At 32.5% G+C, this 17,189-nt stretch overlaps 1 protein-coding gene across 2 annotated transcripts in view; it reads right to left on the bottom strand.

Moving 5' to 3' along the window:
- The window catches only part of LOC129229540 (semaphorin-2A-like), a 652,526-nt gene that overhangs the window by 387,187 nt on the left and 248,150 nt on the right, over positions 1–17,189 (bottom strand). Inside the window, exon 1 of one of the 2 annotated variants that reach the window (XM_054863863.1) lies at positions 12,462–12,702. The exons of the other annotated variant lie outside the window; for it this stretch is intronic. Coding sequence (XP_054719838.1) covers positions 12,462–12,573 — 112 coding nt within the window. The 5' untranslated portion in view covers positions 12,574–12,702. Of the gene's footprint in view, positions 1–12,461; positions 12,703–17,189 lie in introns of those variants that run through there. 2 annotated transcript variants of the gene reach the window in all.

Genomic DNA, 17,189 nt, shown 5'->3' on the forward strand with positions numbered 1-17,189 from the left:
TATATATATATATATATATATATATATATATATATATATATATATATATATATATATATATATATATATATATATATATATATATATATATATATATATATATATATATATATATATATATATATATATATATATGAGAAAGCTCTTTGAAACAAGATGCAGTCGAAATTTCTGACAACGACTTTCAGTAAAATTTCAATCACGAATTTCTATGCTATGATGAGGTAGAAATTTTCCATTAGCTAACTTATTAGTTATCAACTTATCAACATGCTCGTAAATATTATAATTTGATTTCTGTGATAGGCCGCTTCTTTGGACACAAAGCCATTGGCTGAGTGCTTAGATAAATATATTTTAAGGATTAAAAATACAGTTGATCTCTCCTAATAAGATCACGTTTAATACGAAACCACTGTTAAAACGAACATTTTGTTCGTTATGTTTGGTTTGCTATGTAATTACATTAAATGAAACATATGTTGTAATAAAAAACCTGAAATCCTAATAGACGAACTAAAAATATTTTAGCTATTGCAAAAAGGTGTTAGTCAAGAAAAATAATTGACAAATATTTCAATACAGCAAAACCCTAGACATCTTTGCAACTGCATTAATATTAACCACGTTTAATGACACTGGTTGCAGATGAACATTTTTGTTTTTCGTTATTCATAAACTCTTGCAATGTACTATTCAAAATTGTATTTTAATTCAGTATCACAGCAAATTTGTAAAAAAAATCATGAATGCAATTGAATTAATGTCAAAGAATAATTAGTTTCAAAACGTTTAGCTAATTATAGGTTTTCTTTACTCATCCATAAAATTATATATATATAATTAGCACCGTATAATTTTCATATAATATTTAAATTTCAATTGTCAAGAACATAGAAATGGCTTTTAAATTAATGCATGTAATTTTTAAACCGAGCCAAATATAATTGTATCTTTCTTTCAAAACATACTGCAGTTAAATAGAAACATCATTACATTAGTTTAAATAGGAAAATATTTTAAAAAATAGCTAAAACTTTAGAATGGTCTTTTATATAATGGTTGTGTTTAAGCTTCTTAAGACCTACTATCTGCAAGCTAATTAAATTTCCGCGCAGAAGATTTTTCCTTCGTTTTGAACAAACATTCTACAACAAATGAAAATGATTTCACTAACTATTAGGTTGGTATTAATAGTTTCTGTTAAAATATTTTAAATATATATTCTAGAGTTTTGAAATGATAATAGAGCCATAATCATGAATGATCTTATACTTTTTTAAAAGGTGATGTCTTATACTTTATTTGTTTGTAAAAAATAACAAAAAACAAGATCGCTTAGTTGAAAAAATGAAAGAACTTACACATTTATTTTAAAACATATACCTGCACTATTTTTTTTTTAATGGAAAGAACTTGTTAGATAATTTTTACGTGCAAAGAAAATTGGAAAACATCTTAGTACACTTGACTGAAATCTTGCACTCTAATACCTCTAATGCAACACGCAGGGTGTTTTCATTTAAACAAAAAAACATTTTTCTTTAAATAATTAAACTTCTTTCGTAATATTTGCTATTACTTTGACTGTCGGTTTTATTGATATATATTTATAGGAACAAAAAGCGACAAAAGCAGACACAGGTAAATGTTTTAAATAAAAAACACACAGAAAAAACCCAGCAAATGTTTTGCCTTAAAGACATTGCAAAAGGCAAATATGAGATTAAAAGCGCAAGACATGATCGATTAAAAGATTAAAAAATAGAAAAATAGAGGTTAAGCTGAACACATAGTTAAAATCAGAACTGAGGAGTCAGATGGAAAATGACCCTATTCCGACTCCGAGATATTTAAAGCCATTGATTCCGAGTCTTTTACCCCAAAAAAGTAGGACTCCGACGTTGCTGGCTTCAAGGGAGAACGACGGACTCCGACTCTAGCAATTTTTAACCTTTGACTCTTGACTCTGACTCATTTTACCTAAAATCATGCCGACTCCATAGCACTGGTTAAAATTGGATCAATGTTACGTTTCTGCGTCCCATGGAAAAACTTTCCCACTAAATTTATATCCGGAATTTATGTGACACGTAGTCTTTTGAAACTTATAATTATCCAGCAACAGTTTTTCTCCCTATCAGCGTTATCTTGATGATGCTTCCCACATTCCCTCCGAAACCGAAACAAAAGATAATACATTTCAAGAGCAGTATCTACGGGAAAAGAAAAACGAGAGTAGCAGAGTCCCCCCTGCTTACAATAATAGAAGATGAGTCAGTTTGACTTAGCAACAAAAGCTCGCTACCCGGCGTGCTTCCTGTAATAGGAAGTGTAGAGGGGACACTGCGGGAAGTGTCATTGTCACTTTCACACTTCAGTCGGGAGGGGGCGCTACTGTCTCTGCTTCCACTCAGCAGAGGCAACATGCGGGGAGGTGTTTTATCAATTAACAGGGAAGAAAAGTTATGTTGGGAATGGACAGCAACGGAACTATCAAGAGAGCAAAAAAAAGAAAAAAAAAACGTGGGACGAAGAACTTTTACGGTGCATTCAATGTTCTCAATGCAATGAGTCAGGACATATCTTTTCTGTTCTCTCTCTCTCACTTTCTTTCTTTTTTATTGTCATACTTCTTTCCTATACTGCGCTGCGAGCATAAGAACACTAGTAAATTTTACATTTAAACGAATTCATGACTGAACAGCGAAATAATTACTTTTCTTAATGAATATGATTAAATGTAAGCAAAAATTAGCAATTTTATTCTCTAATGCTTCCAAATGGGTATTTTCAAATAGAGCACCCGGATAACCCGGTTCGTTGATTTGATGACGTTCAATGACGTCAGTGTTTAGTGCGGCAAGTGTTCATATAGTGTGATATGTGTGATATATAGTGTAATGTCAAATACGATTGACTATCCGGTTAACTCTATTAAAATGCACCTAGTTAGTATCCAGTTTAAGCGGATGCTGTATTTGAACACACCCATTGTAAACAATGCACCAATTATTACTATTTACTCTTCACATGGAACCAAGAATTATCAAGAATTATTAGAAATCAAGAATTATCGAATAGACATTGCAACGCACAAGAGCACAGCGATAGCTCGCAAAAAACAAATATTGAAAACTTTTAAAGTCAGACACAAAAATTAAGAAATATTTAGCGTATCTAAAACTTTTTCAAAACACCTTTTTAAAAGAAATGCATACTTTTTCATAAATTGATGATGCGAAATCAACTACATTGCATTTATTTAACACGAATATACAAGCTCCTCAACTCCCGTCCTTCTCTCAAAAATGACTTACTACAGACTACTTGCAGCAGATTCTTACGCCAGTAAAAAAAATACTCCAAGAAGAACAAATTTGCAAACAACCGAAGTGAATGGCAACAGCTTAGCAGAAACATTACACTACGAATTTTGTACAATTTCCTTTTTTTTTTTTTTTAAGTCGTAAGCTGCATGCAAAATTTAAATACGCCACTGTAAATGCTGAACATTTATGTTTTACATTAGGCTAGAAAATCGCCCGTCATGGTATGAAGGGGTGAAAACTGTTTCTACATTTGAGCGAAGAAATTGCCTGTTTGTAGATAGTGTGACAGTTGAAATTTTAACTTTAACTCCAGTGGATTAACCCTAAACCTAGAGTAGATAGCGTTCATTGATCACTTTTCGTTTTTTCATTGTCCTAATATGACAGTACTACCAGTAAAAGAGTTAAGTAGCAGGATCTAGTCCAGCCTTGTCAAAATAAAGCGTTTCACTGCATGTCAAACATTATCAAAACATATTATCAAATAATCATGTCGTTGCGCTTGTTTCATTGTTGGTGACGTCAGCGTTAATCGATTGGTGAACTCGCTATTATATATATGAAGATACCTACTTTTAAATGAATAAGTCCCAATATATTGATTCTTGTATTTCATTTTGCTTCAAGATAAGACACACTTAACAGTTTCTACGAATTAACAAAATAAATAAATCAAAACAAAAAAGAGCCTTTTCAACAACCGCTGCCAGTTCTTTTTAATTAAAAAAAAAGGGTCTGAACAGTAAACGTGCTCAATTATCCATAGTATCTCTTCGAATGGTTTCTGCATCAGTTATCTACCAGCGCTGGTTTGATCCGGAACTATACATCTAGGTGTCAAATGGTTCTTCCGGGAAATCTTCCTTCTTCCAAAGTCTGACAGGTCACTCGAATATGCAAATTTCTTTTTCCCTTAGGATTGAATAACACGGATGGTTCCGACATTTTTCGAAATCGATGGTATTCTTTCAAAGATATCTGTCGAAGATCTCGACATTGACTGAAATATTCTTTTAAATCAAAATACTTTTACGTGAAGCGTTTCGCGTGTCTTTCAGGTAGTTGTGAGTGAAATTATTTTACACAAAATCACATTGAAGCACATTTTTTGTCTTAATGTTCGTAACATTTCATTTAATAAAAAGGCAATTCTATTTGTGAAGGAATAATATTTTTTGTCAAAAGTCATAACTCTTGTGGTGAAACGTGAAGCATAAAAACGTGCATTGTTTATTTTATTAACTTTTTATTTTAATTCATATATAAATATGATATTTTTTCTATTTGTTTTCGTAATTTCATCTCATCAAGTCAAAGCTAAATAAACATTATTTTTGTTATTTTTAGTTTTAGATTTGTGAAGGAATGAAGAATCGATATAATATCGTTACTACATAAATCGAAAACATTTTACATATCCTCATATATATAACAGCCAGTGATCGAATAACGCTCCTGACGTCATTAACAATGAAACTCGTTCCACTTCATGATAATTTGATAATATGTTTTTAGTAATGCTTGACATGGGCAGGGAAATGCTTTCTGTGACAAGGTTGAACTGTATCCGGTAGCTTAACTGTTTTACTGGTAACACTGTCAATTTAGGAGAATAAAGAAACTTAAATGCAGTCAACAATGAATGCTATCTACTGGAGTTTAAGGTTAATCCACTGGAGTTAGGGGTAAAATTTCAACTATCAAAATATTATCTAACAGAAACAGACAATTGCTTCGTTCAAATGTAGAAACAATTTTTCACCCGTCATACCTTGACGAGCGTTTCATAGTTTATACATAACTATGAGAATTCATCTCTTTGTTTTTGCTATTTCATCTCACTATTAACAAGTCAAAATTTAAGATACATATATTTTTGTTTATTTTTATAATTTTAGATTTGTGCATTAATGATCAATCGGTATAATAATGTTCCGTCATAAAACAAAAACATTTTGCATTCTTTGATTAAAAAATAAATATTAAAAAATCGTTTTCTCAGCTGTTAGTCATCATTGACTTGTTCAGAATGCGATGAAAAGAAAAAAAAAATACTTTAATGCGTAGTTTCACTGTATTGACTTGAATTTTGGTTTTTAATAAAAAAACAAAAACAAATTTCATTCCATCAACTACAAAACTCATTAATTAAAAGTTGCATTTATAATAAACAGTTATTATCTACGTTCAGTACGTTGCTAGTTTCAATTAATAAACATCTCACACATTCGATGAATGGAAACTTATGAAATACATTATTACAGTGTGAAACAAAAACAAAAGCAAACTATATATATATATATATATATATATATATATATATATATATATATATATGTATATATTCTCTGATTCTGATACATAAAGATTACCTGGGCATGCAACATTTAATGTTAACACAGGAGTTTCTTGAAGTCTGTCATGAAAATGATATTTCAAAAAGCTTTCGCATTATTTCTGCATTTAATTTGTGGAAAAGGTATGGGTAAGCAAATGTGACAGTAAAGGTGAGCCACTTGTCGGTAAATATACGCTAGACTTTTGACTTTAAACAATCACGCACTTTTCTCTCCCCCCCCCCCCTGGGCATTAGGCTTCGAGATTTTCATAATATCTTGTATGTAGTAGTCAACGGTAGTGCACATCTGGAGTGCAGCACGTGGGTTCTTATTGGACGCTATGACAAGTATTCTCACTTTAGTTAATGAGTTTGTCCTGTCTTGAGTGATGAACATTTTTTAAAGTATAGAAAGGTGATCCTTACCGCCGAAATTGAGCATCAGAAAACCTTTTTTTTCTTTTCTTCGCAATTTTTTTTAATCCTGTACGATAATAGTGAAATTTTTACGCCTATTGTCGTACAATCATTGGCTATGCGAAATGTTAAATACTTTTTGGAAATATACAGCTTTACAAACATGTAAAAACTTCCTGAACCCGTGTTTGTACTACTCCCCAAGATGCAATTCTTCTTCTTAAAAGATGCCATCTTCAACAAACAATTTTGATATATGCCGCAAATAAGTTCCACCATAAATCCGAAATCCACATCGACAACACAGGTAGACATTGACACATAATATTTACCCATACTTTCACTCAAGCGATAAAACCCTCGAAAAGACAAAATAAAATAACAAAATTCTTATCGCTTGAAATATAAAACCCACTCCATGGCATATCCATCATATGTCCACAAAAATAGAGTGATGGGCAAACAGCAAAAAAATATTTATATAGAGGTCCATAAAAAAGAAGCGCTTGAAACTAAAAACAACTTTTAAAGGAATCTTATACCTCTCGCAAACTGTTTCTTATACTGGACAGTTGGGACTTATCTGTAAGATTGAGTGAAATGTCGATAAATCTGTTACTAAGCACATAGAAGGGGTATCTCCAGAACGAAAAAAAATAAACTTCTTTTAGTTTATACTTATTTTCGCGATAGAAGAGAGGAGGAGGTTTAATGGGGTATGGTTGCAATTGACAGGGCGAGAAGAGTACCTTCGAGAACAAAGCTCCTTTTAAACGATCTCTTGGCGCACATTATTTTACCAAATGGCATCATAAAAATATTCTTATATCTCAAACATTTATATTAAAGAAATAAAAGTTGGATGTTTTCTCCAACAATAGAACCGAATTTGAAAATAATTTTATGGTTCATAGAATCACGGTTTTATGAACCGCTGCCTCATACAAAAAAAGAAAAAAAGAAGAATTGAGCAAAAGAATACCTTCTAAAATAGATCAACGAATCCTTTTAAAAGTCATGCGTAACTGTCACTTTTCTTAGTCTGTTTTAAATTTGTCAAGCAATTTTCTCAGCACCATTGAAGATAGACACTTTTCACAAAATTAGGTTCATAGAATCACGATTTCATGAACTGCTGCTTCATACAAAATAAGAATAATTGAGCAAAACAATATATTCTAAAATACCTCAACATCTTCTTAAAAGTCATGCACAGCTAGTTTTTACTGAACTGGCTTGAATCTATCAAGCAATTTGCGCAGAATCATTGAAGACGGACACTTTCCACAAATGAACGAGTAAAAGAGAATCCATAATGCTCTGAAATATGCTACACAAATTTGTACAAAGATAGTTGAAGTCTGATCTATTTGTACTGGTATGCTCTAGTCCGTTGTTAGAAGAACATAGCAATCCATCTAAATATACTACTTGATCATAAACTTCGGTACTGAATTCATTATAAACTAAATATATTATCTTTAGAATGCATATTGTTTGTAACGAGCTTAACCCCCCCCTCCCCCCCCCCCCCTCCCAATGTATAATGCATTGAATTTAGAATGCATTCTCTTTGTAACAAGCTCAACCTATGTCGTTCTCTTTTGAATACCTATCGTTTGCAACAAGCTCAACCTATGTCGAATACATTCTCTTTAGAATGCCTTTCGTTTGCAACAAGCTCAACCTATGTCGAATACATTCTCTTTTGAATACCTTTCGTTTGCAACAAGCTCAACCTATGTCGAATACATTCTCTTCAGACTGCCTTTCATTTGCAACAAGCTCAACCTATGTCGAATACATTCTCTTTTGAATGCCTTTCGTTTGCAACAAGCTCAACCTATGTCGAATACATTCTCTTTTGAATGCCTTTCGTTTGCAACAAGCTCAACCTATGTCGAATACATTCTCTTTTGAATGCCTTTCGTTTGCAACAAGCTCAACCTATGTCGAATACACTCTTTATAATGCATTCCGTTTGCAACAAGTTCATCATAAATTAATACATTTTACATTTTCAGTTCATTACAAATTGAGTACCTATTGTTTAACAAGTATTCAGTTTGTAACGAACTCAAGGTGTTTGAAGATATTTGTTTTTAAATTTGGACAACTTTTATCTTTTTAAAAGCATAACTTAAAGGCAGCTTCCATCTGAAATTAGCTAACTTTCGACTTATTTAACAAGTTGAAATTGTTCTGAAACTATAGCAGTAAGACAGAAAGTAATGGAGATACTCCATTGGTTCAACATGCAGTATATTTGCAAAATATCTTTATAAAAGTTGTTGTAACTTGAATGTATTATTATATTTCCTGCAAGTGAAAAAAAAAGTAAACAAACAATGTTATAAACATTGTAAAGTTCCTTGAAAGAAATAAACTCGATAAAAAATGATCAACAAAACATCCAAAAAGAGTATGCAGTCAAAGACAATTAGTCTAAATTTTAATAAATTATTTAATTCCGGAAAACTTTGAAGCCCTATCCTTTCGTTGATGCCTACATTTTACACATACATATATGAGAAAAACCTTCAGCTGCAAAGAATGATGAGAAAAAAAAAAGAAAGAAGAATTTTAAACTGATTTTAAAATCCTCCGCATCAAAACTTGGTCAGGCCTGACTTTTCACTAGCAGAAACTTACACACCAACAAAAATTCTGACGTTTTAGATCTTGATCACAAATTATAAATTATGTTCTTCGCCATCACAAATTGCGATATGACCCTACTAGGACGAGGACTGCGATAGCACCCTCATTATACTAATGGCTTTTATCGCAAACCATAATTTGAATTCAAGATGTCAAAATTCAAATGAATGAAAAGGGTTGGATGCTGGATGTTATGTGCTGGATATGGCTTTCGTGTAAAAATGATTGTGTCAAGTTGAGAAGATAATTTATAAATAATTCGCGTCCGAGGCACATGGTTGCCTGCATTATAAGCACAGAAAAATGAAATCAAAGGATGGACGTCATTCAACGGTCAAGTGAAAACAATCAGCAGTTATGATTTATCCACCGCCACCCTGCAGATTTTTGGATACTAGTCAAACAGATTTCCAAAAATATTTTTTCAAAAAAGATCGAGAAAATAATGAAGAGAAACTAAAAAGCAATTTTTGTGAAGTAAAAATAGAGCTACTTTCACTGTAAATAGCAAAGAAAACATTGAATAATGCAAAAATAAGTTCAACTATCGTCATTGCGTATTTAAATGTGCCGCACTCATCTAACTAATAAAGAATTGTTTTTAATATACAAGGCCCGGACGACGAAAAATTCAAAGCATCTTTTTTAAATATTTAAGTATAAAAAAAAAGTTTTTTCATTTATTTCTCGGGGGAAAAAATTAAAAGATTGTAGTTAAGTAACAGGTAACAAAGAAGGTGATTTTTTTAAAAGATAAACAATCATGCATATTTTTTATTAATAAATATATGGTTGTCACAATTTCATTTTTTTTAATTATAACTTTTAAAAAAATTCTTTTATTTTTATATTTATGAACCTAGACCAAAGAGAAACTGATTTACTAAAAATAGATACATTTTTTAGGCAATAAATAACTATGCAAATAATACTTGCCTATCAAACATCAACTCGAAATCAAAATATAAAAAAAGAGGCAAAGACGGAAAATAAAAGCAATTAAAAAAGCTGCAATAAAAAGTTATTAATAGTTTAAAATAAAAATCACACTATGAGCTTGAGTAAAAAAATAGTTTTATCTCATTCAAATACTCATTAATAATAAAGAAACTCAATGCCTAAGAAATGTCATTGAGGATGACAGAAATTAATACATTTCTCCAATCATTAATCTATCGTCCATTAGTCTTCTAGAAGCTTGTTTGATCTCTTTTATGTAGAATGTACTAAGTGTAATAATTTCGTAAAAATCGAATTTTTATTCGACAAAAATGGTTTTTAACAGAATAATGGTGTGCTTTATACTCTTCCGTCTGTAGATTCTACAAGATATAATGAATAGAAAATGAATTGGAAAACCGATGTCAACTTAAAATATAAATTAAGTAAGAGTTTCGCAGTAAAGTAATGTCAAAATAATTGATGATTCGTCCCTTTTCCTGAATGGAAAAAGATTCGTTCAATAAAAATAGTTAGTAGACTATAAAATAAAAATGTTTCGTATGGGAAAAAAAAAAAAACTAAGCAAAATAAAAATATAACTTTACATTTTCAAATACTAAGTAAAATGTGTATTTGCTTTTTTGTCCTTTTTTTTGGGGGGGGGGGGGGTCAGAAAGATTTACGAGGTTTTGGGGCTGACACCTCCCCCGCAGCTATTTTTTGTTTTAAAGCCTCACTGCAAATCTTCGTACGGTAATAAATACATTAAAAAATTGTTGTGACCAACTTCAAGAGATAATTACACTTTATTATGACCTCTCCCCTAGCCCTACTCCGCCCATAAAAGAGAACTTTTGTTTTTACTACACTGTAGCTGTCGAGTACACTCCAGTACCAACGAATTTCAACGAAGATATAACAAAGAACTAAAAATTGCGTCAAAAATTGCTGAGAACCAAATTAAATGTTAGTTAAAACTCAGAGTCGGGAGTACAAGTCAAACACGTGTGTTAAAAAAAGTAAGTCATTGATATATAAGGATAAAATATCAATTAAACTCAACGTAAAATTTGTTTATTTGCATTAACACATTCCTCGCAAATAAGTCACGTTAGTCATAGTTATATTTCTTGAGAAGTAAGTAAGGGAATAATATATGTAGGGAAAGTCGGGATAAACGTGACAGCTGCAGTGCCAGTGTGAACAATTATTTAAACCTGTACAGTAGATGTAGCAGAATAGAATCAAGCAAGAGTAATAAAGCTGCTGTATCAACTGACCAAGTTATTATGTCTTTTTTTTTTACATTTTATTTTGGCATAAATGCAGCTGCCCCATTTCTCCCAACTCTCCCCTATAGTTAAAAAAAGATAATGGTATTCCTTTGATTCCACACGTGTGCAGAATATTCTGTTTTGGAATAATTTTTTTATCTGACAGGAAATTTAAAGTTCCAAAGTCGTCATTTACGTCTACAAAAATCAAATGATTCTCCCCCCCCCCCCCAAACAGGTCTTTTACTTGCATTCCGTTTACAGGGCTTTTCTTAGATTTTCCATGTTTACTGATTTTTTTGTTTTAACAGAACATTAGCATATTCTATATTCCCGAGATAGTAATAATAAAAGTATGAAACCAAGTTATCATCTAGATATTCTTATTACTGAATCAAATATTAATCATATATTACTGAAATCATAGGAATATAATAATCCATTAAAGTACCAGCATCAACGTAAAACTAACAATAAATTTCACTAAATTATCCTCTTTATTTATTTGTATTTATTAGATTTTAGCAAAGACCTTTTGCAATGCTTTTTTATTTGCTTTTTTTAACAGTTTTTCACAAAACTCTCTCCCTTATTCAAAATCAGATGCTTTTTTTTCAGCTAATTCAATATGAGAGGCAGTAAAAGGAAGTAAATAGACTTTTTGAGCTATGAGTTAAATGCGTGCAAGTTTAATCCCTAGGTAGGTTGTTATAGAATTTAAAAAAAAATCGTGCTGTATAGCACGATCTTCCGGGGTTACTATTATCATATCTTGCTTAAAAACAGATTAAACTCCTACATTTTGTACCAGGTATCTGAAAATATTTTGATCTTCTCATTTACACCTCTTAGTTTCTAAATGCTTCACTTGTAAATTGTGTTTTGCACGGCCAAAAGATAAATTTGACTGAAGACCCCCCTCCCCCCCCATTTGAATTTCCAAAACACACCAACAAATGATTCATGTATGCATAAGGTGACAAAGTTATCAGTAGTAAACGTTTTTCTGTTCGAGAATTTTTTTTTGTCACCAAGAAAGCCGGAGAATTCTTCGAATCTATCATGTTTTATTGCGAGTCTGATATATCCCTATTTCGCCGACGCTTAAAATTTCCACCCCCTCTGACTATCTCAAAAGGTAAGATTAAAAAGGAAAAACAGGGGAGAGGGGAATTTTGTTTTGGTGGAGTGGCGGGGACACCAGTAGTCCAGATAACAATGGAAAGTAGTTAATTTGGGCAATATAATTAACTGGAGGCAAAGTTAGATTTCTGAGAATGCGGATTATGTTTGCTAACTATATTAACGATTATTTAATAATAGAGAGGCATTTCTTTACATGGAAAAACATCAAGAAAATCACATGTCTTCAAAATTTGTGTTATTACATGAAAAGCTAACAGAAAGTTAACGAATTTAAAGCCAAAAACGCTTTGAATTCATATTATTTTAGACTTTATACAAAAAAGGTAAGCATAGCTCGAAACTGCACATTACCTCTATGGTGCCGGATCCGGGTTTCCCCTGGTGCCCAAGGGTACCGCGGATGGTGCCGGTACCCAGCTGCCAGTCCAATGCAGCAGCACCATGCCAGCATGACGGTAAGCATGCTTTTTCCGAAAGCACTATATCCGCGCAGCTATCCGCGGAGCAGGCGGCTATCCGCGGCCGATAGCTCCATCACCACTAGCTTTAGCTCTGCGAGTGTTCAGCTGCTGACTGATCGCCGCCCGCCAACTGCCCAACGTTATGTACTACCCGGGGCTACAAAGTTGCCGATTGGCGAGGAGGATGGGGAGGAGAATGACGGGGTGGATGTTGACATCGCGCGGAGGAGGATGCGTCAGCGCCATCTTTTGTCGGCGAGTGAAGACTTTCTCTGAATTGTTCAATCTGATATTGAATGCAGACATGTGCGGAGCTTTGAAATGTCTGGCACGACCGCGTTAATTATTGTCTATTGACTACAAAATTGAATTTCGTATTTATTTCAATCATAATGGAAAATACCCATTTTTATTAACTGGTTGATAATATTTGAAAAATAAAACTAGTATAAATACAAAGTAAGGGAGGGGGAATGTGAATTGCGAATGAATTTTTATCACGAGGAATGCTAATTTTCTTTCAATTACACTCCTATAAAAATCTCTTGTTCAGTGGAATAAAGTTGGCTTCTGGGTATCAAATTAAAAGAAAAATTCAAAACAGGGTTCAACTTTTTCCTAGGTATTTCTGCACTAAAATTTTCTGCATAATCTTTTACTTTTTGGCTGTCACTTTTTTTTATTAAACTTTTCTTATCAGAAGCTATTTGAGCAAATTAAATTACGTCTTGATTGTTTTTATATTTGAAACCTGCCCTATATGCATAAAACGTACTTAATCGAATAGTAAAGAGAGAAAAAAAAATGATAGTGAATTTTATTAACTGTTTTGATTTACTCGTTATCAATTTAAATGCTTCTTGCATTCACTTCAAACATATTTTCAATAATAGGTCATTAGTTTGTACAATGGACTAAAACATTAAAAATTTAAAAAAATAAGAAAATGAGAGAAAATGTTGATGAATATTCTTACAGACCGCAGCAGATCTGAGTTTGAATATTTTCAACTTCAAGCCATACCTTTAATGAAGAGATAATAACATATGAGTTGGTGCGCTGGAATATTTTTTAGTTTTTATGGCAATTAAGGTCAAATGTTTGAAAAGAGATTAACACTTTAACATAAGGTGACTATACGACCGGAATTACCCGAATACCCGGAACAGCGCTAAATTTTCAGCCCCTGTCCCGACTTTTTACAAATCATTATCTGGTGCCGAATAGCATTTGTCCTAAAATCTCGTGGAAAACAGTAATGCTACTGACTAGTAATAATAAAATGCATTATGAATGGACATTTCAAAAAATATGTTAATAACCAAAAAATAAATAAATAAATAAATAAAATAAAAAAATCTGAATTTTGACGTCTTGAATTCAAATGATGTTTTTCGCAATCACGAGTGTGTGTGTGTATGTAGGCGTTTGTCATTGTATTCAGGCAGTGATGTGTGTTTATGTTTGTATGTGTATGTGTGTGTATGTATGCGTGTGTGTTTGTGTGTGTCTGCAGGCATGAGTGTGTGGGCATGTGTGTGTGTGTAGGTGTGTGTATGTATGCGTGTGTTTGTGTCTGTGCATGCATGCGTGTGTGTGTGTCTATGCGTGTGTGTTTGTGTCTGTGTGCAGGCATGAATGTGTGGGTAGTTGTGTATGTGTTTGTGTTTGTGTGTGTGTAATTGTGTATGTATGCGCGTGTGTGTGTAGGATATTGACGCAACCTGGAAACGGTTTTCGCTGTAGGAACATCATCGTGAGGATCCGGTCGACGGTGGTGTTGCAGAGGGGGGGGGGGGGGGCGGGAAGGAATAAAATCATAGGACATCAAAAAAGCCAAATGAGAACAATAAGCAATGTGATTGCTCAAAAAATATCCGCGAAATTTTGAAAATTTGTGCTGACTTTTATGTGACAAAAAAATAGGCTCTAAAAATATTAATGTTTTAGAAAAATAGAAGGCTACTTTATAAAAGAAATTTACAAGGATTACATCAGTTATTGTGTTTTTGGATGAATAATTCGTTTTTATAAATACTGCCTCTATCTTATTAACATTTATAAGAAAATAATTTAATCATTATATAGCTTTCGCACTTGAAAATCTGACCACATCTTTTAACACCAGTTTTTAATGTTGACAAAGAAAATTTGAAACATCTTTTATATTTTCCTGCCTAAATATACCGTTTTAAATATGGAAAAGACGAATTTTTTAGTTCACGAATTCATTTCTGTTTTTACCCTGGAAATACAGGCTACGTTAATTCCACTAAATATGTTATTTAGACATTAAATTGACTATTCATCTGTACCTTACACTTCGCCAGAATCTGAATTCAGCAAAATATAACACACTATTCAACAACATTCAGTAAAGAGGAAAGATGGAGATTATCTGAAAACTACAGGTCCAATACCATCATTAAAACTGATTAAAGGCTATATTGCATTAAAAACTTCGATTAAGTTCCAGTTAACAGATATCCATTTAATCATTAATTACCCGTCTGAGCTTTACATAATCCGCTTCTAAAACGTTAGAAGGACTGCCCACGATGAAATTTACGTTATTTCTCTAATAGCATTTCCAAAACTTTAGTAGGATTCTAATTTAGAACTATAAATCCCGCATCATAAATTCCTAATTACGTCAACTTCATTTCAAATTGTTAAACCAATAGAAGTCAGATCTTTCAAACTATTTATAATTTAAGTATTTAGTAGATTTATGTTCAAATGAGATTTCGATACTAGATATCAGGGTATCTATACACTTTTGAAATTATGTGTGTTGCATTTAATGTGTGTAATGTACTTCGTAAGCTAATGAATCTTAACTTATCAGAAATAATGCGGTTGAATTAGCATTCAAATAAGTATTTGGCTAGCATTCGTAATTGCACTTATATCTAAACGATAAATTAGAAGATAAACGAAAAATTGCGAAAGTAAGAAATTACTTCATACTCAATCTAAAGCGTATGCTATCAAAAAAAAAAAAAAAAAGAAAGAAAGAAAGAAAAAAAAACGTAGTATCTAATTATAGATGGGCATAATCAAGATCTCATATTCGAATCACTCGATTAATGCAAAATCATTCGAGAAATCGATCATCACAAGTTCCCGTTTATAAAATCTCGAGTTCTCGATAATCACATTTCGAGTTCTCGAATATCACAGCTCGAAATTTCGATTAACACATCCCGAGATCTCGGTTCAATATGTTCGAGAATTCAATCGCTCGAGATCTCGATTCTAAAGATCTCGATAATCAATCGCTCGAGTTATCGATTTCGAAAGATCTCGATTGCAATCGCTCGAGTTATCGATTTCAAAAGATCTCGGTTAAACTCGCTCGAGTTCTCGATTTCAAAAGATCTAGAACATTAATCACTCGAGTTCTCAGCTTTGAAAAAACTCGATTGTCAATCACTCGATTATGAGAAGTACTCGATTCTCGAAATTTCGTTATCAAAAGTTCTCAAATATGCCTACCACTATATCTTACCCTTACATTTAACTCTACCCATTTTAGATAAAGAAAAATGAACAATTCCTAAGTAAAACACTATTTTAAACACACCATTGAGTTTTTCTTATTTGTTTATACTGTTGATATTCCACTTTATTTATTTATTTACACTCATTGCAAATGTAAATCGTATTGTCTTTGTGAAGATCACGGTCCCAGTTGGACTTCAGAATTCTTTTGAAGATAAGATTTTTTTTTCTTTTTAAAGATGAAAAATAATTCTTAAAACGTATTTAAATTCTAAATCATTAAGAAAAAATTGAACTCTGACACAACAATTTACAATTCAGTTATAAATCATTAGATTCCAACTTCAATCATAAGTAACGTAAAAGTCGTTTCACGGCATTAGTACACAATTGGCAAAGAAGCGAACATTACGTTCATGTGAAGGTTGCGCAAGTATGGGAGAAAACTGCGAAAAATCTAACTCCAAAAACTTTAGTTTTAGGTCCAATTTCAGAATCCACTTAAATGAGGTTTTAATCTGCAGGTGTGATCACGCCGGCAAAAAGTAAAATTTGTTGATTTTTAACTATAAGAAAAAGTTTTAGAAAATTGATGCTTTATACAAGGTCCGGTTATTAATTTTCAGGACTGAAGTAACTGTAAGAGAACGAAAAGCCGGAAGATGGTTGTTACTGATTGCATATTGAAGAATGTTTTCTTGCGCATGTGCAGTGCAATCGGCGCCATTCTAAAGTTAGTGGTTCTCGTGAAAAGGCGCATTAAAAAGTAGCTCTTCAAATCCTGTTGTCACCATAATGCTAACTTTTTCAACTGCTTCCAACGTGCGAACGACCTGGGTGTGGATCATCATCGACGCTTTCGCGTCCATTCCGAAAGTGTTTAAACCATTTCAAGTGAACTTGTTTCAACATTTCGTATGTTTCTGCAGCTATTTTGCTCAATTTGAAGCAAAATTTAATGCTGATTCTTTGCTCTATTTTCACTTTGACGACAGGAATTTGAGAGCTACGTTTTAATGCTCCTTTCCACGAGAACCACTTACTCTAGAAGGGCGCCGATTGCACTGCACATGCGCAAGAAAACGCTCTTAAATATGCAATCATTAGCGCCATC

Source organism: Uloborus diversus, chromosome 9 (genome assembly GCF_026930045.1).
Source record: "Uloborus diversus isolate 005 chromosome 9, Udiv.v.3.1, whole genome shotgun sequence".
Taxonomy (NCBI): Eukaryota; Metazoa; Arthropoda; class Arachnida; order Araneae; family Uloboridae; genus Uloborus; species Uloborus diversus.